The sequence below is a fragment of the Marmota flaviventris genome, chromosome 2 (assembly GCF_047511675.1).
Source record: "Marmota flaviventris isolate mMarFla1 chromosome 2, mMarFla1.hap1, whole genome shotgun sequence".
In the NCBI taxonomy this organism is placed as follows: domain Eukaryota; kingdom Metazoa; phylum Chordata; class Mammalia; order Rodentia; family Sciuridae; genus Marmota; species Marmota flaviventris.
This window is the reverse complement of record NC_092499.1, coordinates 117,203,025-117,228,619: the sequence shown is the minus strand read 5'-3', so window position 1 is coordinate 117,228,619 and position 25,595 is coordinate 117,203,025. Positions and strand designations below refer to the sequence as shown.

At 35.0% G+C, this 25,595-nt stretch overlaps 1 protein-coding gene across 6 annotated transcripts in view; it reads left to right on the top strand.

Annotated features, from left to right (window-relative positions):
- Nucleotides 1-25,595, top strand: part of Myo9a (myosin IXA) — a 259,456-nt gene that overhangs the window by 197,687 nt on the left and 36,174 nt on the right. For all 6 annotated transcript variants that reach the window (XM_071608439.1, XM_071608438.1, XM_071608436.1 and 3 more), the window contains 4 exons: nt 3,875-3,922; nt 10,938-11,049; nt 12,523-12,584; nt 18,334-18,526. In XM_071608439.1, the coding sequence (XP_071464540.1) occupies nt 3,875-3,922; nt 10,938-11,049; nt 12,523-12,584; nt 18,334-18,526 (415 nt within the window). The remainder of the gene's footprint in view (nt 1-3,874; nt 3,923-10,937; nt 11,050-12,522; nt 12,585-18,333; nt 18,527-25,595) is intronic.

Below are 25,595 nucleotides of genomic sequence, written 5' to 3'. Positions count from 1 at the left end.
TTTATTGAGTTGTTCCCTTTATCATTATATAATGACCTTCTTTTATCTCTTCTGATTGTCTTGAAGTCTACTTTGTTGGAAAGAGAGTAACTACCCTGATTGCTTTCCCGTTTCTGTTTTTATAGAATATTATTTTCCATCCTTTCACTTTTATCCTATGTCTTTGCCTGTGAGGTGTGTCTCTTGTAAGCAACTTAGATTTGGGTCTTGTTTAAGTAACTTCTGCATTGCTGGCTTAGTAGTCATCAGTTCTTTTATTTTTTAGTTCATGGTTATCTTGGAAGGTTTATATATCTCCTTTAATTCTAAAGGATAGCTTTGCTGGATATAGCACTCTTGGTTGGGTTTTTTTTTTTTTTTTTCATGAGGACTTGATACATCCTTCCAAGACCTCCTGGATATGAAGGTTTCTTCTACGCAATCTTGTTATTCATACTGGTTTACTTGACATTTATCTTTGAGGTTTATTCTGTATATTTGGCATTTAATTAAAATGTGTCATGGTTTAGTATCTGGATGCCCATTTCATTTCTAAGGTTTGAAAATATTTCTGCTGTTATTTCACTAAATAGGCTTTCAGTGCCATTAGCCTGTATCTCTATTTATTCCTCTATACCAATAATCCTTAAGTTTGGTCTGTTAAAGCTGTCCTACAATTCTTGTGTATTTTGATTATCTTCCCCCAGAAGATAGTTTTTTATTTTCAGTGAAATGAAAATCTAACACTAGAGAGATTTAAGTTATTTCATGCCAAACTATGGAAAGACGTTCTTATTGAACCTTCCTGATACCCATACCCATACCCCCTCTATGTTTTTCTGAACATAGAGGATAACCTCATTAACTTACCTCTGATGCAAATCAGGGAGGCTTTTTCTTTCTTGGGTGTGTTTGTTCACCTATTTACTTTTTGGAAGGAGGGCCCCTGTTTGTAGCATAGTGATCAGATCTTTCCCTGGTTGGGAATGTTCTCTTGTGTGCCCACCTGTAGAAATGCTTTATGCACCCAGAACTACCAAATAGGTGTGAGCTCACCCGTGTAGATTTCAGGGTGCATGGCAACTTGTGGCAGAACATGGTGGCCCAACAGTCATGGTGCTGAGTGGCTCATGGGAGGTAAAGGGTAGCTGCCCCCAGCTAGGGCTTGCACATCTGTGGGCCTGCCTCTTAGCATGCTGGGCTGTGAACAGTATCTGTGGAGCATGTATATGCAGGCTACCTCTGGCAAGTACAGCACTTCTGGGGCTTGGGTGGCGTCTGCCAGCTGCTGAGGCTTGTGCAACATCATGTCCACATCATTCTGCTTAACATTCTGCACCCAACATCTCTGGGTGCACATTCGTGGGCTGCTTCTATGTGGCAGACATCTGAGGGACACTTCAGTGGCATATACAGTGTTTCTGCCGAAGTTAGCTACCGGGACATACACAGAGGCTGCTCTCATCTAGGTGCAATCAGTGGTAGCCAGTGTATGTGGGGTATATATCTGTGTGCCACTCCTGTTTTGCATGGAACTACTGGTGCACAGGATGATTCTGCCTACTGGGGCTTGTGTAGGTACTATCATGCCTAGCCATTGGCAGGCTCATGTCTGTGTGTGCTCAGGAGAGGGTCTGTCACACAGCTGTGGCTAGCAGCTGGTGCATTTGCTGCTCCCTATGTATCATACTCCCTGAGAGTTACTTGCTTTTTTGCTCCACTCTGCCACACTTTCCGCTTGTTAGGGTGGGGGTGGTATCAGCAACCTTCAGATAACAGTGATCCCTCTACACATATTAGTCTAACAGTTCATTTTGAAGGCATTTGCTATAATGCTGTGATAGTGTTTGCTACTCTCTGTAGATGGGATAAAGACTCTGTAGATTTAATTCCTTCTAGTGAGACAGGCTTAGTTATGGTCTCTACAATATGGCTTCACAATTTTCCCCAACAATTTGAGATATGTTCTTCACTTCTTGCTTACTAAATGGCTTTGAATCTCCTACCCCAGCTTAACTAGATGACTTTGTTCTCTTCCATTTTTACCAAAGTAATCCTGTCAACTTTACCTTTCCCTCTTTCTCCCTTTTTTACCCTTCCCCCTTGAAAAGCCATGCTCAGGGTTTAGAGTCAAAAAATTCTTTCCTGTTTTCTGTTCCAGGAACTAAGACTTCCAATTCTTTCACTTTCCAGTATTATGTCTTATTGCATTCCCTTTGTCATTCCACCTCTCTGATCAGCTGTTCTCTCACTGCTTCATCTCTGAACTATGGAGAAGCTGAATTTCTTGTCTAGCTTTCCCTTCCCTTCCTTTGTTTTTTCTTTTTGGCCATCCTGGGAGATTAATTTTATTTTGACAGTCATTAAAAAATTTTTTTTGATTCTTTTTAGTTATACATGACAGAACAAGGTATTTGGACGTATCATACATACATGGAGTATGACTTCTCATTTTTGTGGTTATATATGATGTGGAGTTACACTGGTCATGTGTTCATATATGAACATAGAATACATCTTATTCATTCTGTTGTCTTTCCCATTCCTTCTCCCTCCCCCCGACTCTGTCCAATCTGGTGGAACCCCCCCACCCCCCCCCCCCCCCCGCAATGTGAGTCAGCATCCGCCTTTGGTTTGAGAGACCACCTGGCCTTTGGTTTTTTGGGATTAGCTTATTTCACTTAGCATGATAGTCTCTAGTTCCAAGCATTTACCAGTAAATGCCATAATTTCATTGTTCTTTAAAGCTGAGTAATATTTCACTGTGTTTGTATACCACATTTTCTTTATTCATTCATCTCTTGAAGATCACCTATGTTGGTTTCATAGCTTAACTATTATGAATTGAGCTATTATAAACATTGATGTGGCCGAGTCACTGAAGTATGCTGATTTTAAGTCCTTTAGGTATAAATACTGAGGAGTGGGATAACTGGGTCAAATGGTGGTTTCATTTCAAGTTTTCTGAGGAAATCCATACTGCTTTCCATTATGGTTGCACCAATTTGCAGTCCCACCAGCAATGTATAAGTGCATCTTCTTCCCCCACATCCTTACCAACATTTATTGTTACCTGTTTTCTTGATAATTGCCATTCTGACTGAAGTAAGATGAAATCTCAGTGTAGTTTTAATTTGCATTTCTCTAATTGCTAGAGATGTTGAACATTTTTTCATATATTTATTGACTAGTCATATTTCTTCTTCTTTGAAGTTACATACAGTCTTGCTAAATTGCCCAGGCTGGCCTCAACTTAGGATACTCCTGCCTTAATCCCACACCCAGCTTGTTTACAAGTTTTAAAGGGCAGATTTATATTTTTCTGTACTAGGGTTATCAGGAAATGTTATATGTAAAAGAGAATTTCCTTGTTCCAAATGATAACTTACCTTTGTAGTAGAATTTTTCAGATCCAAAATGTGGAACATTTTAAAAATTAATCACTTGATTAATGATTAAAATAATCAATTTAATGAATACTGGTGTGGCTTATGAACAGAAGCAAGGTTCAAAAAGAGTCTCAAATGGGCATGGTTCTAAGGCAGGAGAATCCCAAGTTGACAGCCAATCTCAGTAACTTAGTGAGACCCTGTCTCAAAAAATAAACATTGACTTGGGAATGTAGCTCAATGATAGAGTGCCCCTGAATTCAGTTCCCATACCAAAAAATAGAAATAAAAGAGAGAATAATCTCTAAAGTATCCTTGTATTCTGATGCTTTTATTAGCACTGTGTTTTACCAACTTAAAATGTTCTCAAACTTGCTTATTAGCATTATACTTCTTCCTCTTGAAGAACTGTACCTATTGCACAAACAACTCAATGTTTGCAAAGAAGAAAGTATGTTAATCTTTGTTATCTCAAAAATAATATTTATCCCCACCCTTTCTGCTAGGTGCCAAAAACAGAAAGAAAGAAAAGAAGAAAAAAAGAAACCGATTTGGTAAGTTATAACCTGTTTTTCATATTACAAAAAAACAACTTTTCAGGATAATAGCTTGAAACACATAATAGAGTATTTCTTTTTATATATTTAAGGAATAGGTTTACCAGGCATCTAGAAGTAATAATATATGTCTTTAGAAAAATTTCGAATGACTAATGTGCCATGCTTTCAGTGACTGGATTTGTTTTCAATGGTGGCTTACTAAAAGGCAGAAAACGGAAAATGTTTACTTATTTTAAAGGTAAAATTATGATCTCTTTTCCAACTAGATCTAGTTTGGCCTTTTTAAAAAAATATATTTTTATTAGTTGTTGATGGACCTTTATTTTATTTATTTATATGTGGTGCTGAGAATCGAACCCAGTACATCATACATGCTAGGCAAGGCGCTCTACCACTGAGCCACAACCACAGCCCCTAGTTTGGCTTTTATTGAACACCTCATGTAAATGGAATCTCATATGGTTTTTGTATGTGGCTTCTTAGCATAATGGTAACTCAACAGTTAAAATGTTCAGAAAATGCGAACTGTTTCCCAGGTGACTATACCATTTCAGAATCACACCTGCAAAATTCTGAAAGTTCCAGTCACTTCACATCTTCACCAACCCTTGTTATTGTCTATCCTTGGTGATGAAGTAGTATCTTACTATCCTTTTAATTTACATTTCTCTCATGAGTAATGGTGTTAAAACATGGTTCCATATATCTCTTGGAGGTGTGTACTTCTTTGCTGAAATGTTTGGTCAATATATTGTCTACTTTTTAATTGGGTTGTCTTAATATTTGCATATAACCTTTCTTTATATATTCTGGATGGATGTTCTTTATCAGATATATAACTTGCAAATATTTTTTCTGAGTATAGCTCATCATTATTTTTCTTTAATTTTAATTAATAACTCATATCAATTGTACAGATTAATGGGTTTCCCTGTGACATTTCCATACATGCAAATATTGTGATGTGTTTGAATTCACCTTTCCCAGTACCCTTTGTTGCCCTCTTCTTTCTTTGCACTTCAAGTCTCTCTTCTATTTTTAGGTCATCTCTTTTTCTCTCTTCAGTTTCCACACAAGAGAAAAGGTGTGATACTTGTCTTTCCTTGTCTGTTTTATTTTGCTTAACATGATTATCTCCATGATATCTTCATCCATTTTTCTATGTACATTTCATTCTTCCTTATGGCTAAATAATACTCTATTGTGTACATATGCTAAAACATGTGGAAATGTTTCCCATAGGTTGTCTTCTAGTGGTTCAAAGTTTCAAGTCTTACATTAAGGTCTTTATCCACTTTGAGCTGATTTTTATACAGGGTGAAAGGTAGCAGTCTAATTTCAACCTTCTACATGGGTATGTCTTGTTGTCCCATCACTGTTTGTTGAAGAGGCTGTCTTTCCTCCTGTGTGTTTTTAATGTCTTTGTCAAAAATCATTTGGCTATAGATTCGTGATTTTGAGTTCTCTATTCTGTTCCACTGTTCTTTGTGTTTGTTTTTATGCCAATACCATACTTTTTTTTAACCATGGCTTTGTAGTATATTTGGAAATTTTATTTATTTCTCTTGCCTAATTGCTCAAATGCTTTCATTTGATCATAGACTTTTTAGTAAATGAATGGATAAAGAAAATGTGGTGTATATATTCACAATGGAATATTACTCAGCAATAAAAGAGAATAAAATCATGGCATTTGCAGGTAAATGGATGGAGTTGGAGAATATGATGCTAAGTGAAGTTAGCCAATCCCTAAAAACCAAATGCCAAATGTTTCCTCTGATACATGGAGGCTGATTCATAGTGGAGTTGGGATGGGGAGTATGGGGAAGATTAGACAAACTCTAGATAGGGCAAAGGGAGGGAGAAGAAGGGAAAGGGCAAGGGGGTAAAAAAGATGATGGAATGAGTTGGACATCATTGCCCTAAGTACATGTGTGAAGACACAAATGGTGTGAATATATACAACCAGAAAAAAAAAATTTTCTCCCCTGATTTCAATGACCTATTATTCTTCAAATGTGTATTGTTGAATATCCATGTGTTTATATAGTTTCTCCCTCTGTTGATTTATAGTTTTGTTTTAATATGATCTGAAAAGATGCAGGAAATTATTTGTTTCCATGTATTAGTCTTGCTTTATTGCCTGAAAGTATGATCAGTTTTGGAAAAAGTTTTATGAGCTGATAAAAAGAATGTGTATTCTGCAACTGTTGAAATATTCTGTATCTATTGAGTTTATTTGATCTCTAGTGTAATTTAATTCTTATTTTGATTGTTTTGTGTGTATGATTATCTATTTATTGGTGAGAATTAGGAATTAAGTCACCTACTTTTGTACTGAGGTCTATCTTTTCCTTTACGTTATGTCTAATAATGTTTGTGTTGTAAGATTAAGTGCTCCAACTTCTAGTCCATGTATTTTTACAATTGTTATACTTTCTATATAGATTGTTCCCTTTATCAATATATAGTGACTAGCTTTGTCTTTTCTGCCTGATTTTGGCTTGAAGTCTGCTTGTTGGAGATGAGTATAACTATTTCTGCTTAATTTCAGATTCTATTTCCTTACAAAATCATTTTCCAACCTTTTACTTTCAGTCTGAATGTCTTTGCTGATGATGTCAGTTTTTTGCAGGCAGCAAATTGTTGGGTCTTGTTTTTTAATCTGCATCTTTCAGTTGGAGAATTAATACTATTTACATTCAGGATATTATTGAAAAGTATATGCTAGATCCTATCATTTTGTTGTTTTCTTCTGGTTATTTTGAATAATATATGTTGATTACCTTCTCCTTTGTTGTGGAGATTTGATGGTTGACTGAATTAACCATGTTTGATTTATTCCTAATTCTCACTTGCTTATCTGTTCTTCTAATGAGATTTATACTTTCTTAAGCTCTCATGACTGTACTTATCTTGCTGGGTATAAGAGTCTTTCAAGTATCCTCTGTACTAGTTTGGTGGTCATGCATTCCTTTAGTTTATGCTTTTCTTGTAAGGTTATTATTCTTTCTTTGATTTTTGAAGGATAACTTTGGAGGATCTAGTTACATAGGTTGAAGTTATTTTCTTTTTGAAATACATCATTCCATGCTCTACGACCCTTAGAGTTTCTGAGAAATCTGTTATTATAATGGGTTTGTCTTTGTGACTCAGTACTTTTTTGTGAAGCTTTAAGTATTCTTTTCTTGTTCTGTACTTTGGGTAGTTCAACTGTAAGAAACCCTGTAGATTTCTTTTTTGGTCATGCCTATTTGGAGTTTTCCTGTATTTGAATGGTATCTTCAATAATAATACTTAAATAATAGTATTCTGCTATTATTTCACTGACTGGCTTTTTTATACCTTTAACCTGTAGCTCAAATTCCTTATCTATTTCTATTATGTGTGTGTTTCATCCTTTAATGATTCCCCATAGATCTGTATGTTCTGTTCTTATAACTGTCTTAATTCCACTTTAAAATCTTCATTCCGCTTTAAAATCTTAGGAAGAATCAATTACTGAGTGGAGCCATATTGCCTCAATTTTTTTCATATTTCTTTTGTTTCCCTGGTGTGATTTATGCAGCTTTTGGGTTAGAAATATCTTCCACTTTTTTGTGAGGTTCTTTTTAGGAAGCAGCTTTTTTTTTTTTTTTAAATGACTTTCCCTGGGAAATAATTTGTTGTATAACACTGAATTTAATTCCAAATGGACTTCTTAGTTTCGTTCCCCTGTGGCTTTTTTGGCTGTGATTTTTTTTTTTACAAAAATATATTTCAGATTTTTTTTTTTTTTTAAATGCTATTTCAGACCCTGAATGACCCACTCTTTCTGAGATCTCATAAGAATGAGGATCCTATGGAAGATATGTTGTAGATAGCAGAGAATTTGAAGTACACTCTCTGTGATTACTACTTTATTCTTGTCAGCAGCGTGCAGCCTTAAAGAGTATATGAGTGAGGTGTGCTGAGGTACCTCACAGGTGTAGTATCCACAACAATCATCCTATTTCTCTCTGTTGTTGCTCTGGGAGTGAATGACCAGGAGTGAGACTTTAGAGCTACTCCCCAGCTATGCCTGCTCATGACTAGGTGATTGGCTGGGGCCTTTTATGTCCTCCAGTATTTACATTGAGGTGCCAACTAAGGTTTGAGTGGGACTAGAATACAAATTCTCTCACTTGGGCTTGGGGGTACAACTTAGCAGCAAAGCACCAATACCATGCTTGAAGCATTGGGCTCAATCCCCAGCAATACTCAGAAAGAAACAAGCAGCAGTGACAACCACAACACCAATGTAAATAGAAAAGGAAGGGACAAAAATAATATGGGATAAACTAAAGAGTTAAGAAAAAGTTAAAAGTTTTTGCAAATTACCATTAAATAAAAATAAAAAGGGAGAAAAGATGAAGAAGAAAAATATCCAATTAAAGAATTTTTAAATGGAGAAAGGAAGAAAATATTTAAAGGGGGAGAAAGGGGAGGATAGGAATGGGAAAGACAGTGGAATGAATTGGATATAACTATCCCATGTTCATATATGAATACACCGTCACTGTTAACTCCACATCATGTAGAACCACAGAATGAGAAATTATATTCCATGTATGTATGATATGTCAAAATACATTTTACTGTCATGTGTAACTAAAAATACCAAAAAAAAAAAAAAAAAAACGGGGTAAGAAAAAGAAGAAAATTCAAACCAAATAGGTATAATCAAAAGAGTCTTAATAAAAAATAATAATTTTCTGTAACCAAAGTGGTTAATTATAAGAGTGGATGTTCATAGCTGGGGCTAAACAGATCTTTCTGTGATCTTATATGTTATGTGTCTCTTGGAGACAGCATTGGCTTTGGTTTATTCATCTTTTTTTTTTTTTTTTTCTCTTGTGTTGCTTGCCAGGCAACCAGCAGAAGGGTTTTGTAATTGGAGCCAATAGTAATACTTATCACCTGCCCTGCTGGCCATTATGGGCTAGGGCAGAACCCAGAGCTTTTCCTGGCAGAGATTTATTACAATATTATTTGCTTTCTGCATTCATAGGACAGAGATGATATGGTAGCTTCAGTGCATCAATGTCTCCAGCACTTTTTTAAAAAAAAAGTCAGGGCAGGGAAATGCTGTGAGACTATAACTAGGGCTACAGTGACAGTTACCACATACACTCAACAACTCTGGTATTCCAATACCTAGCAGCCATTGTGGAATCACATGGTGGCTAATTCCCCCAACTCCCATAGTTGACTTTCTAAGTTGCTGGTCCTAAAGGGAAAGTAACTTTGGTACTCTTAGATATTAGAGTGGTTTTCTGCCACACAGGATTCTCAACAGTTTAGTTAGAGAGACTATCACCTGGAGCCAAAGTAGCTCTCAAATCAGATGTTCACGGGTTCAGTCTATAAGTATTTGCTTTGGGTTCCCAGGGTCAAATAAATGCAGGGACCTTTGACATCCAGAGCAGCAAGCTCAGACAAGACCCTCTCAGAATGACTCCCTGCTACAGCACCACAAGTATATGCTGGGAGGTAGGCGGAATGGGCCAGAATGGTAGGTGGATCCTCAGGTCCACTGTCTTTTCTCAGACTGTCCTTCTGCACTGTGCTGAGTCCTATGCTACCTATGTTCTCTGAGTCTCTCCTCCTTTCTTTCACCTCTACCCTCATTCTCTACTGTACTGCCACATATTTAGCACTGAGCACTCTGTCTTACCCTCTCTTCACTATCCAAAGTCTCTGTCTTCTCCATTGAACTTCAGTATTTTCCCACATTTACACACCTTGGTGGTTAGCTGCTCTCCGTTTGTTTTGATTTATATCTTAAGAAGAAGGCAATAAGTGCTGGTTGCCTTTAATCTGCTATCTTGAGTCCCCCCACCCACTTTTTTTTCCTTAAAGTTTTAATTTTTTTTCCCTTAAGTTTTAATTTTCTTTGGCAGGAGGTATTAGGTATTGAACTCATTGAGTTGCTTAGCGCCTCATTTATGCTGAGGCTGGCTTTGAATTTTTGATCCTCCTGCCTCAGCCTCTCAAGCTTCTGGGATTATAGGCATGCACCACTATGCCTTGCAAGTTTTAAATCAATGAAACCCAGAGCATTAGATCTTACAGAACATTAGAGTTCATTTGTATATTTTTTATTTTATATTTTAAGTAGCCCTTAATAACCATTTGTCAAGTTTTAATATAGAATCATTGTCTGAAGAGATTATTAAAATATTTTCACATTGTCCAGTTTCATATCTGTTTTCTTCCTATATTTCAAGGTAAACTGCATGCTGCAAAAGTTTGAGGCAGAAGTGGATATAAGAATCTAGGTATCTTTCATTGAACCAGAAATCAAAGAGATCAACAAAAATATACAACAATACTTTTGTCACTTTTTGCTTTAAAGATATAATTATCTTTAATTAAAATATTATTTATGTTAATGTGCAATGTTTGTTAAATGTAATTGAAGTAATACATTTCACTTTTTAGTTTTAATTTCTAGGATATTTATTAAAATATTTTGGGATTATAAAAGCAGATAAATTTGTGAACTACTGCTTTTGATTTAACATTCTGACTCACATAAGTCACATAAGACAGCTGTTATGTTTGTTCATTGCTGTTTTTCCTTCCCTGTGGTACTGGGGATTCAATTCCAGGAACACACTCTACCACTGAGCTACATCCCCAATCCTTTTTTAAAAAATTATTTCCATTTTGAAAGAGTCTTACTACGTTGCCCTGTCCGGCTTTGAACTTTCCATTCTCCTGCCTTAGCCTCCCAAGAGGCTGGGGTTACAGGCATTTGTCACTGTTCATGAATATTTTTCATATATGTTGGTCATGTTTATCTAGGCTGGTAGCATTTAGAAAACAAGGGCCATATGTTTTGTTTCTAAAGTATCATAATTCTCCCCCTGGAATAAGTGTCCAGTGAAAGGTTAGTAAGGGATTGATGTATTTCCCATTTACCTACAATGTTAGGGCAGCATTTAATGTGTTGGCTTTCATATAAATAGCTTAATTTTTCATTCAGGTGGAAGAGCACAATGGTCACATTTTTAAGGCCACCCAATATAGCATCCCTACATACTGTGAATACTGTTCTTCTTTAATTTGGATAATGGACCGAGCCTCTGTTTGCAAATGTAAGTATGAAAGATCTTTGAGGAATGCTACCCTAGCCCCTAATTATCCTTTTAATCAGTTTTAGTAGTCTTTGTTATACTTTCACAATCTGAAATTACATTAAAATATTTATGTGTTTTCTTATTTGTCAGTCTCTTACACTTAGGGTCAAGAATCTTATTTATCAGTTCCATAACAGTTCAAACACATAGTTACAGTAAATATTTATCGGGTAGATGGACCTATAGATGAATGAATGAATTCTTAGTTTATAGCCAAAAAGGTACATTTTATACTACACTCCCCTTCAACAGAATATGTGAATTCTATAATGTGAATAGAGACTTTTCATATGTCAGTTGGGTTCTGACTAATAGTGGATCTTTTGCTTCTACTCCTCTTATTTTAGATATATACTTTGGTGCTATCGGTAATTCTGTGAGGCTTTGCTTTTGCTAGATGGCCTGAGATAAATAAAGGGAATATTAGAAAAGAGTCCAGTATGACAGAATAAAAGTTATGTTTGCCAGAGCAAAATCACCACTATTCCTGGATTAGCTCACTGGTTGTATAGTTTATCACCAGTCTTCTTTTTTTTTTAAATTGAATGCTTCATGAATTTGCACATTTTCCTTGCACTGGGGCCATGTAATAATCTCATTCCAATTTTAGTATATGTGTTACTGAAGCAAGTGCTTTTTTCATTTTATTATGACTAATCTAAGAAATTATGAGAATGAAAATAGGAGTAGTTTGAAATGTGACTGTTAGTCCAGTTATTGAAGGTTCGGAGTAATTTCTACTATGACATAAAGCTGAAAGTTTGCTTTTTTATAACTAAGGTGGGCTTGGTTTGAGTTTTTCATGGAATTTTAACTTTCTATGTGATTATCCTGGTGATTTCACCAGTGCAGTGAATGTCCCCTCACCTTCCCCCGATCTTGATCTTGGCTTTGAAAACCCTAAAAGTTACACTTTGAAAGCTTAAAAGGGGGCATATTAAGGTGTTGGTATGCTGGAACTGGAGCTGGTGTTTTATTATCTTCGCATTTACAACTAATATACTTTATATTCTGGTTTTCATTTCCTTACGGATTTTTGACAGTAATGCCATCCTTACCATAATAATAATTCTTAATATGTAATTCTGGTGTTTTAGCAAGTTGTAAAGCACCTGGCGTAACATGAACACTAATTTATGAATCAAACCACAAAGTTAGATAAATATCCTGTTGGAATTTGGGAGAGTTAAGTACAGGAGCAGGACAGGCAATCTTGAAAGAATGAAAAAGCTGTCTCATTGATGGTGGTGAGAAATGTTAGGCATGTTTTCCAACTGCATTTAAAATTCTTTAACACAGAACAGAGTTTATATATGCTCTTATAACAGCCTCAGATCTAAATAATAAACCTTATTGTCAAAGTAAAATTATAAACTTGATAAGTTTATTAACAGACTTATGAAAATGCTACATTCTTAACCTTTTTTTCAGTATGCAAGTATGCTTGCCATAAGAAGTGCTGTCTGAAAACCACAGCCAAGTGTTCTAAAAAGGTAAGAATTTATCACCTGTCCATAATAAACAACAAATCTGTAGGTCTTTTGTGACTCATGGAAAGAAATCAAGGCCTCTTTGATGTTTATTATTTAGAGTTCCTAAACTTCTGACCACACATACAATAAGAAATTAAATTTATGTCATGATCCAACATATACACAGGGAGATGAGTATATATAACTGAATTTATTTTTCTGAAATTTTATTACCTTTACTACATATGTGCTAACAAATTGATTTCACAAACCGCAATTTTAAAAACACTGCTTTTAGAGATTTACCTCTTTAAACCCTCAATCTTTCTAGGAAGGTGAAAAGCTGCAATTAAAAATGAATGAATTTAGGGTCTCGGAACTTAGCCCAGTGCTGGAGCACTTGCCTAGCATGCATGAGACTCTAGGTTCAGTCCCCAGTACTGTAAGAAAAAAAATTTAACCATGAAGAGCAGAATGCACCAGCATAGTTAGAAGGCTAAAAGATACTGACCAATTTACTCTTTGATACTTTATGCTTCCAGGAAGCAACTTTTTTTTTTTTAAATTCTAGATGTATATTGATGTATAATATCACTTCCTTATTTATTAATTACATACTGACAATTGTTGAAATACTATGTAAATATGAACAATATAAATGAACATGCATTTTGTTTATAGCCTATGTATAGAATTTGCATATGTTCCAAATCAGTAGACAAATAATGGCAAAGTATAGAGTCAAATTTTATTTAGGACTTAAAATATAGTGAAGGGGAGATATTTTGCTTCAAGCTAATATAGATTAGCTTGTGGCAGACCAATACTAAAAGTCTGTTGGCAAGAGTCAAAACAGCTATCCAGGTAAAATAGACTTGAAGAGATTAGAGATCCTAGAAAGAACAGAATGCAGAGTAGTAAACCTGTATTTTGTGAAACTTTTATCATATGGAAATATTTCACTTTTTGTTGTAGACCATGAAGCCAGTATTTTGGATAGTGGGCCACATTTAAGAATCAGAGAAGCCAGCAGAGACTTTAGCAATCATAGGACCAAAGAGACAAATTTTTGGAGTTTAACTCTGCCAAGACTTGAGGGATCATGATTCATTCACATAGAGAAGTAAGCCTGAAACACAGATTTTTTTTCCCTCTCAAGGCATTTTTTTGATTCCTTTATCTGTGCATGGCAAACAGCTAAGAAACTAATCAGAAAAGGATATTGGCATTTTCCATCAGTTATGCACTGCTAAAGAAAGGGAAATTCGAATTGTAGTATCCACCATCAAAGGGAAAGGAGCCTAGTCTATACCTCAGACTCTCACTGAGACCTCTGAAAAACTATTTCCTGTGAGTGGGAGTGAACTACTGACAGACCCGCCTTAACAACAACAACAAAAACAAACAAAAAACCCCCAGCAAACTAGCTTTGAAGCAGTTGTTGCTTGGATTATGTATTCTTATTTCATTGACCCACCAGAGAGAAGAGGGTAAAACCATTTAAGAGATTACCTCATCCAGAGTCTTCTGTAATATCAGACATAAAGAAATGGTACTAATTAGTAAACAAATAGGCAATAACTAGGATTCAGATAACTAGTTACTAGATGTATACTTTAAAATTTTTAATATATATGCTCAAATAATAGATAAAAGCATGGAGAAATTTTTAAAAAATAGTTGAGTATATGTTTTGAAGGAATCAATAGGGAATTGTAGAAATAAAAGATGAGTTTAACAGCCATAGCAGAAAAGAAGATTGGTGAGCTAAAAGATAGACCAGTGTAACTATCTAGGCATAGAGAGTAAAAAGAATGTAAAAATATAAATATAAATATATGAAACATAGGGAAGGGATGGAAGATGCTTTTTTAAAAAATCTTTTTTATAGTTGTAGATGGACAGCATGCCTTTATTTATTTTTTTTTATGTGGTGCTGAGGATCAAACCCAGTGCCTCAAACATGCTAGGCAAGTGCTCTACCATGAGCTACAGCCCAAGCCCGAAGGTTCTTAATTATATGTAATTGGGAGTCAGCAAGAAAGGAGAAAGAACAGGGCAGAAGCAACATTTTAAGAGAGAATGGTCAACACATCAAGTCACAAGTACTTTTAACCTGGACAAATACAAAGAAAACCACACCTAGACGTACAGTGCTACAAACCAAAGATATTTTTTTTCCCTTTTGTTTTTGAAATGAAGTCTTGCTGCATTGCTTAAGGCTGACATTGAACTCCAGCCCTGCCTCAGCCTTCCAGGTTGCTGAGATTATAGAAATGTACCACCACACCTGGCAAAATTTCTTAAAAGCAATTAGAGGGGAAAGAATAAATACTACCTAGAGGAGCAAAGAAAATCCTGCTCCAGTTAGTTGACTTCTAAACAGAAATGTTGGAAACCAAAAGATGGTGGCTTGACATCTTTTAAGAAAAGAAAGTCAACTGCTGGGCATGATGGTGCATGCCTATAATTTCAGCGGCTTGGGAGGCTGAGACAAGAGGATTGAGAGTTCAGATCCAGCCTCAGCAACTTAGTGAGGCACTAAGCAACTCAGCAAGACCATGTCTAAATAAACTATTAAAAAAGGACTGGGGGCACTGGGGTTGTGGCTTAGTGGTAGAGCATTTGCCTCAGATGTGTGAGGCACTGGGTTCGATTTTCAGCACTGTATATAAATAAATGAAAAAAAAAAATCCAAGGTCCATAAGTCATCTAGGAAGTGGTAAAAATACTAAAAATATTAGACTTAAATATGTATGGATATGTTTTGTTGAAATCTCCAAATTAATGACTAAAAATGTATATATAACTGAAAAATTAATAAAGACAATAAAGTAGAAGAACGAAATACTTGATTAAAGTAAATGAAGGCAAGAAATGAGAGAAAATAGATAAAATAGGGTGGACAAAAATAGATATAGTAAGTCCAAATATATTGGTGCCTTATATTAAATATGCTAAATACTCCAAACAAAAAGCTAAGTTAAAACCAACTGAAAAATCTTTTATGAAAGAGATGTACTTATTAAGTATAAAGATAGAAAGTTTAAAAGCAAAAGAATGGAACTATATACAGCATGCAAAGACTAATCAATAGAAAGGTAGTATAGCTCTACTAATATTAAATTGTACTTTTTAAGGCAAACAGTATTACTTCATGTGCTTTATGATGATGATGTTAGGGTCAGCCCATTGGGGAGATATAAAATTCTAATCCTCTAATATAGTTTCAATACCTAGTAGAAAAAAATAAGGATGAAAATAATATGAAAAACTTGATGTAATTGGCATATATTGAACCAGCTTCCTATGTTAATAAATCACCATTGTGAGATGTTCCAAAGCTAAAAGAAACATAAATGTCCAGTTCTGAATTTCTAATTGAATAAATAAATTGTGGTATTTCTGTATAATGGAATACTTCATAGCAATGAGATTAAACAGTTGGTACTCATAAATATAGGTTAAATGAGAGAATCCACAGACAAATACTGTTATTGTGTTTAAATAAAGTTCAAAAATAGATAGACCTCATGGTGTACATATACAATTTGATTTCTATAATGTTCAAAGGCAAGCAAAACTAATTTATACTGATAGAAAAAGAGTTTTATTTGTGAAGGATAAAGGTCATAGTAACTGAGAGGGATTTAGAGACTTTTATAGTATTGGTAATACTCCATTTCTTGTTTTGGATTCTGTTTTAAGCGTGCATTTACTTTCTGAAAATCTGTTAAGCTAGTTAGATCTTGTCTCAAAACAAAATATAAGAAAAAAAGGGCTGTGGGTATAGCTCAGTGTTAGAATGCCCCTGGGTTTAATCCCCAGTACCCCAAACACAAACAAAATCCCATTATTGGTTTCAAATTGAAAAATTTTTAGTTTGATAGTCTCAAAATTTTTATTTATTTATTTTGCTTTCACAAGCCTTAACATTTCTAATGCCATAAGGAGAGCCATAACATTTAAATAAATAGATTATATGTGTTTGTCAGAGTAATAGTAAAAATTTTGGCTTATGTTTATTTTAATCATTATAGCAAGCATTATTATATTTTAAAAATTAATTTATTGAGTATTTACCATGTACCAGATACTGTACTGTGTTCACCTTAATCTTCTACACCTTTGAGGTAGAAAGGTGGTATTACTGTTGGAAATGTGAAATAACCTAGCCAAGTTCATATAGTGACGATGCAAAAATATAAACCTGCATCCTTTAAACATTTGAAGTGTACTTTTTCTTTTGCCTAAAACCTACCAGTACTTTTCAGAGATGGTGCCTGATATTAACTTAAGATAACTTAATATGCTTCAATAAATATTAAATTAATTCTCAAATGCTGAAACACAGAGTACGAAGATGCAAAATAATACAAAACTGAGTGTTGTCTTCTACTAATTTCCTTACCTGTCAGAATAAGACCCAGATTCCATAACTTAGTATTCAAAACCCCTTATAATCTCATTTTTAGTTGAGTCATATTTTTCTTTGCTCAGCTTTGTATTTTTGTTTCCTGAGCCTAAAACGTTCTTTTTTTGCCTTCTTATGTACTACATGCTTTCCAACAATTATTTTAAGTAGAAAGTCTTTGAGACCTTTAGTTGTTACCCAGCCCAGTCTTTTTCCTGATCTGTCTCTCTTCTGTGTTTCCATAATAACCTAATAAATCTGTTTATTGTTTTACATTTCTCCACAAGCTAATACTATGGTCTTAGCATCAGTCTTAGGGAAAGGACTGTCCCTTGATTTTGCTCCCCTGCTATCTAGCACATAAAAATGAATGAATGTACCTATGGAAAGAAAAATTAGGATCAATTTAAATAAGGTGTTGAATGTCAGTCTCAGAAATGTTTGTTGTTTATTTTGATATATACTAATTAGCCACTGAAAGTTTCTGAGGTTAAATAAAGTGGATTATGTATAGTATATAATATTTAAACAAGAAAAAAATGAGTGTGGGAAAATTGGTCTTGAAGCTGTTGGAATACAACAAGTGGGTAGTGATAGAAGTTGAATTAGGATAATGACAGTAAGTGCAGAAAAGAAAAATTAGCATGTACTGAGTAACCAAAAGAACTTGGCAACTGTTTGGGTGCAGGTTGAAGGAGAAAGTGGGGTGTACAGATTTCAGTTAGAGGAGGAGAATGGTAGAAGAAAAGAAAAGATTTATAAGAAGGGTTTCAGTCTCAGGAATAATGCCTGGCATTTTTCTTTTCTGTGAATTGCTTCAGATAATGGTTAGAATAAGCAGTTTTGTTGCAGTCACATAAGCTATAGTTAATAAGTTATGGTAGTGTACACACTATTAAAGTCAATAAAGGTGCTATAATACTATTCAGAGATCAGTCTGTGTGAGTCTTTGTCTTTGGGTATGAAATCAGTTCTTTGAAATATTAAAGCAGTATTATGCTCTGGAAATTACAACTCTAATTCCTATAAAATCTGGATTTTTTCCATGGTACCTGGTAAATGTTCAAGCTTTTTGTGTACAAAATCCAACCTCCTTCACCAACACACAAACCTTACCTTTGTATGAAGATTTTTTGATAGGAAGGGAAGTAGCAGCCCTTCACTGCCCTCTGTCTTCCACTCTCTTTTGGGGAATCCTAGTGTGAGGATTGAAACTAATATTTATTTAACCATAATGCCCTCCCTCACAACTATTATAACAGTCTTCATAAAACTTTAGGATAATAAAAAGTAGTTCCTCTTAAAGAATGAAGATGTTTGAATATATTTGAAATCAAAAAATTGTCTTCCATTTAGTATGATCCAGAACTGTCATCTCGACAATTTGGGGTTGAACTGTCCCGTTTGACCAGTGAAGACCGAACTGTTCCTTTAGTGGTGGAAAAGCTCATAAACTACATTGAAATGCATGGACTTTATACAGAAGGTATTTACCGAAAATCTGGTTCAACTAATAAAATCAAGGAGCTTCGACAAGGTCTGGATACAGGTAAGATGATGCTCTCCAAATCAAGACTTATTTAAATAAAAATATTTAATCATTTCAAGCTTTTAAAGTTTTCTTTATGTATTGATCCTTTGCTTACAGCCAGAAGAATGCAGTCTTTTCTGTGGTACTTGTTTGTCATTTTGTGTCTTTCTAAAGAATCTTTGGCTTTACGTAGTTAATTCAGCAAACATATATTGAGTGTATCATTTGTACAAGGCATCCTTAGGTACTAGAAAAAGATTTAATACCTTTTTAATATTTAGTGCTTTTCCAGTGCATCTTTCTGCCTTCCTACATTGATGATGTGGTTACTTAAACTGACAGTGATTTGGGCACTGTATAGAGCTGTGGCCTCAGTCCAGGAATATGTGCAGGGGGTTGACTTTGGTTTCATTCTCAACTTCTACTCTCACTATTAGAAAGGTATGGTTCTAGAGAGAGGGGGAGGGGGAGCAGAAAATCCCTTAAGCTCACCCACTTTTAAAAGTCAGACAAAATTCAAATTTCAACAGTAACAGGGGGGTCCTTAAAACAGAGCAAGCAGCTTAAAATCTTAAAAACTAAGCTGGGGTCCACAACCATTTTGGGGAGCCTTCTGCTGACCTGTAATCACCTCATATCAATGTGGAATCTTCCCATGTCCAGATAGCTACAAATTAAACCAGAGGTAAGTCTCCTTTGTGGGACTTCCTAAGAATCCAACCAGAAAGAACTTCTAGAATGAGCACACCACTGGCCAAAAATCATTGAAACTGCCTCTTGCTCACCCTCACTGTGAAAAAGAGGAAAGGGCTGGTGAGGACCTGTGCCACAAACTGCACCTAACCTTGCTCAGCCTGACCCTGGCAAGGGTGGAAAATTTTGCATGGTATTCACTAACTGGGCTCAGACAGCAATGAAGCAGCTTTGGCCCCAAACAGGAAAGCAGATTCCCAGGCCCCAACCACTGACACTGGGGAGAGACATCATGGGAAGCCTAAGGATTTCAGGGCTATACCAGAAGGAAGTATAGTTCCTTTGGAAGGGACTGCACCCAGCCTTAACAGGTGCATAGTCTGACCTATGATCATAATGGGCAATTGAAAGGGCATTGTTTGGATACTTGTGGGGCCTTGCATCAGACTTAGTAAACAGAGGGAATCAGTGCGTGCCATTCACAACCCCGGGTACTGGAAACTAGGACCCAAGTGAACCACCTGAAACCCTTCACTACAGTACCTCAGAGAGCAGCATCAGCTTTGGGAATATTTCTGAACCACAGAACACCCAGGGAAAACCCACACCCAGAATTCCAGCCACCAGGATCTAACTACCATGAAAAGGATCCTGTAGAGGAAAGCAGGTACACAGTAACCCACAGCAATCAGGGACACTCCAGAGCTTGCATCCTAAACTATAGCACACAATAGATACAGCCAACCCATAATACTACACCTGCTGAGCTGACAAATCAGATGCTGCTGTTGAAAGGTTCATAGCAACTAGGGAGTTGGCTTCTGTGCTCCTGTAGCTCTGGAGAGTTCCACAGCCAAAAACTGATGGACATTTGCTAAATGTCCAAACCCCAGTGAAATCCAAACCAATATTCACTAGGAGTTTTCTTTGCCTTGACATGGTTTACTACAAACAATGTCGACTTTGATTATAGTAACTCTTTAACTTGAATAATAGTTGTTAACCCAGTAGACAACATTGTACCCTCAACCCAATTTAATGTATTTCATCTACTAATTAGAACATTAATTGGAATAAATCTTTTGTCTTCTTTTCTCTCTCTCTCTTTTTCCCCTCTCCTTTTTTGCCCAATCTTTCTTCCTCCCCCACTGTAGACCTCACTTTAGATTATAGTAATTTTACTAAATTTAACAACAAATATTTTGACCTATTCCATAATTGTATTATAGGTTTATACCTAAATTTCAGAAACTGTGGAGAACAATTGTAACAAGTTTTTGTTTCTTATATAATCGAATAGAATAAGGCTTGGCTGTGAAGTGATTATAATACAAATAGGGCTCAGTGTAGTATCTTTTAAATTGGTGTTATTGGGATCAGCAGAGGTCACACACTGACTTAAAATATCATTATATGATGTTTACTCAATCCAGGGCTCTTAAGAGAAAGAAGCTCACAAAGTAATCCTTCACTTACTATTCCAATAGATAAGTAGACATACAAACAATATGAAAAAGCACTGGAAAAAACCATCCCATACAACCCTTAATGCTTCAACAACAGATTTAATTGATACCCAGTAGAGAAAATGTCAGAGAAGAAATTTTAGAAAGTATGTAGTTAAAATGTTCTATGATTTTAAAATAAGCTTTAAGGAGTGGAATTAGAAAATACAGAAAGTAAAAGATCACTTCAATAAAGAGAGATTCTGAAAAGGTACCAATCCAAAATTCTGGAAATGAAAAGATAAATAAACCAAATAAATAATTCAGTGGAAAGCATCACCAATGAATTAGGCCAGTTTGAAGATAGAATTTTAGGCCTCAAAGCTAAAGAATATACCCTTGAAAATAAAGTCGATCATTAAGAAAAGATATTAAAGAGATAATGAACAGAGTATTTAAGAAATCTGGGATAATATTAAAAGGCCAAATTTAAGGTTCATTTTGATGAAGGCTCTGAATTACAAGCTAAAAGAAAACAGTCTTTTCAGTGAACTAATATCAAAAGATTTGCCAATCCTTAAAAATGGAATGGAAATTCAAATACAAGAGGTATGCAGGACTCCAGATATACAAAATTGCAATAGATCCAGTCCAAGACATATTATAATGAAAATGCCTAATGTACAGAACTTTAAAAGCTGCAAAAGCAAAATGACTGGTCACATTTAGAGGTAAACCAAATCCAGATTTCAACTGATTTCTCAACCGAGACCCTAAAAGCCAGGAGGGCTTGGAATAATACATACCAAGCTCTGGAAGAAAAAAAAAATGCCAACCAAGAATACTACCCAACAAAATTAAGCTTCAGAATTGAAGATAAAATTAAAAATTCCATTATAACAACAGAAGCTAAGAGAATTCCTAATTAGAAAGCCTATACTACAAAATATCATCAATAAAATATTTCACAAAGAATAAATGAAAACCAGCATAGGGAAGAATTAAAGGAGAATCAAGTCCAGTTTGAAAATTATAAATTAAATGGCAGTAAATGAAAATTATCTCTCAATAATAATATGAAATGTAAATGTTCTAAACTCTTAATCAAAAACACAGGTTGGCAGATTTGATTTAAACAACAACAACAACAAAAAAAAAACCCAACAATATGCAATCTTCAAGAAACTTGCCTTACAGGCAAAGATATACAGAGTCTAAAGGTGAAAGGATGGGAAAAAACATAAAATTCACATGGGACTTATAAAGAAGCAGAGATAGCTATTCTCAGATAAAGTGGACTTCAAGCCAAGATTAATTAGAAGAGAAAAAGAAGGTTACTTCATACTGCTTAAGGGAATTGTACATGAACAAGATATAATTTTCATAAATATTTATGCCCCAAACAACATAGCATCTGTGTACATAAGTTGAACCCTTCTCAATATTAAGAATGAACTAGACTACAATACAATAATACTGGGTGATGTGTGCATCTCTTACCACTAGGTAGATATCGAAACAAAAACTAAATAATGATGTTAACAAACTAAAAACATACAATTTGGATTTAATAGAACAGGCAAACATAGACTATTTTATCCATCTTCTTCTCAGCAGCACATGAACATTTTCTAACACAGACCATATTTTAGGCCACAAGGCAAATATTAGCAAATACAAAAAAAAAAAACTTATATTCTATTCATAATGAAATTAAATTAGAACTCAATGATAAGATAAAAACAGAAACCACTCTAACACTGGTAGACTAAATAATACACCTTCAAATATGAATAGATAGGGAGAAATAAAAAAATATTTAGAGATAAATTAAAATAGCGACTCAGAAAAATGAGAAATTATATCCCATCTGATTCAAATGTATAATATGCCAAGATCATTGTACCGTCATGTTTAACTAATTAAAACAAATTAAAAAATGAAAAAAAATAAAATAATGATTCTAAGAGAAAAGTTCATAGCATGGAGCCTCATACATTAAAAGAATAGAAAGATAGCAAATAAATAACCTAACATTAAATCTAAAGACCCTAGAAAAAGAAGAATAAACCAACACCAAAATCAGCAGAAGACAGGAAATAAATAAAATCAGAGCCCAAATCAATGAAATTGAGATCAACAAAACAAAGAGTTGAGTTTTGAACAAAATTGATAAACCCTTAGCCAAACTAAGCAAAAGAAAGAAGGGGGGGGGACCTCAAATTATCAAAATCTGAGATGAAAAATGAATACCGTGCAAATCCAGAGGATCTTTAGAAACTATTTTGAAAATTTATTTTCTAGTAAGCTAGAAAAATTTTTAAAATATTGACAGATTCCTTAGAGACATGACTTACCCAAATTGAACCATAAAGATATATTAAACTTAGACCAGTATCAAGCAGTGAAATTGAAGAAGCTATCAATATTGTTCCAGCAAAGACAAGCCAAAGATCAGGTGGATTCTCAGTCAAGCTCTATCAAATCTTTAAAGAAGAACTAATACCAATTCTTCTCAAAGTATTCCATGAAATATTAAAGGGAGAACACTGCCAAACTCACTCCAGGAAGCCAGTATTACCCAAATACTAAAACCAGACAAAGACATATCAAGGAAAGAAAACTTCAGACCAACATCCTTGATGAACATAGTTGCAAAAATTTTTAATAAAATACTGGCAAATTGCACACAAAAATACATTTAAAAGATAGTATACCATAATGAAGTGAGTTTCATCCCAGGGGTATAAGGTTGGTTCAACATGTGGAAATCCATAAATGTAATTCATCACATATATAGACTTGAAGATAAGAATCACATGATTATCTTGATAGATGCAGGGAAAAGTATTTGACAAAGTCCAGCACCCATTCATGTTTAAATCACTGGAAAAACTAGGGATAGAATGAACTTACCTTAACATTGTAAAGGCTATATATGGCAAACCCAAGGCCAACATTATTCTGAATGGAGAAAAACTGAAAGCATTTCCTATAAAAACACAAACAATATAAGAATGCCTACTTTCACCACTACAGTTTATCATAGAGAGTTCTTGAAACTCTAGCCAGAGCAATCACACAAGAGAAGGAAATTAAAGGGATATGAATAGGAAAAGAAAAGCTCTGATTATCTCTGTTTGCTGAGACCATGAAGACCCTAAAACCTCCACCAGATGACCTCTAAAGCTCATTAATAATTCAACAAGGTAGTAGGATACAAGATCAATACTGATAAATCAATCACATTCCTATAATCCAATGATGAATCTGCATGAAAAAGAAATTAGGAAAACTGTCCCATTCACATAGCCTGAAAAAATATGGAATTCTTGGGAATCCATTTAACAAAAGAGGTGAAGGATCTCTAAAAAAAAAAAAAAAAAAAAAAAAAAAAAAAAAAAAAACTATAAAACACTAAAAAAAGAAATTGGAGAAGACCTTAGAAAATGGAAAGTTTTTCCGTGTTCTTGGATACGCTGTGGAAAGCAGTACGGAGATTCCTCAAAAAAATAGGAATGGAACCACCATTTGACCCAACTATCCCACTCTTTGTTATATATCCAAAAGAATTAAAATCAGTTTCATTTTGTTGCATATGGATTTCCAGTTTTCCCAACACCATTTGTTGAAGATGCTATCCTTCCTCCATTGCATGCTTTTAGCTCCTTTATCAAATATAAGATAGTTGTAGCTTTGTGGATTAGTCTCTGTGTCCTCTATTCTGTACCATTGGTCCACCCACCTGTTTTGGTACCAGTACCATGCTGTTTTTGTTACTATTGCTCTGTAATATAGTTTTAAATCTGGTATCGCTATACCGCCTGATTCACACTTCCTGCTTAGAATTGCTTTTGCTATTCTGGGTCTTTTATTTTTCCATATGAATTTCATGATTGCTTTATCTATTTCTACAAGAAATGCCGTTGGGATTTTGATTGGCATTGCATTAAACCTATAGAGAACTTTTGGTAATATCGCCATTTTGATGATGTTAGTTCTGCCTATCCATGAACAGGGTATATTTTTCCATCTTCTAAGATCTTCTTCTACTTCTCTTTAACTCAAAGTGGATCAAGGAGCTAGATATCAAATCAGAGACTCTGCGTCTGATAGAAGAAAAAGTTGGCTCCGATCTACATATTGTGGGGTCGGGCTCCAAATTCCTTAATAGGACACCCATAGCACAAAAGTTAATAACAAGAATCAACAAATGGGACTTACTTAAACTGAAAAGTTTTTTCTCAGCAAGAGAAACAATAAGAGAGGTAAATAGGGAGCCTACATCATGGGAACAAATTTTTATTCCTCACACTTCAGATAGAGCCCTAATATCCAGAGTATACAAAGAACTCAAAAAATTAAACAATAAGAAAACAAATAACCCAATCAACAAATGGGCCAAAGACCTGAACAGACACTTCTCAGAGGAGGACATACAATCAATCAACAAGTACATGAAAAAATGCTCACCATCTCTAGCAGTCAGAGAAATGCAAATCAAAACCACCCTAAGATACCATCTCACTCCAGTAAGATTGGCAGCCATTATGAAGTCAAACAACAACAAGTGCTGGAGAGGATGTGGGGAAAAGGGTACTCTTGTACATTGCTGGTGGGACTGCAAACTGGTGCGGCCAATCTGGAAAGCAGTATGGAGATTCCTGGGAAAGCTGGGAATAGAACCACCATTTGACCCAGCTATTGCCCTTCTTGGACTATTCCCTGAAGACCTTAAAAGAGCGTACTACAGGGATACTGCTACATCGATGTTCATAGCAGCACAATTCACAATTGCTAGACTGTGGAACCAACCCAGATGCCCTTCAATAGATGAATGGATAAAAAAAATGTGGCATTTATACACCATGGAGTATTACGCAGCACTAAAAAATGACAAAATCATAGAATTTGCAGGGAAATGGATGGCACTAGAGCAGATTATGCTT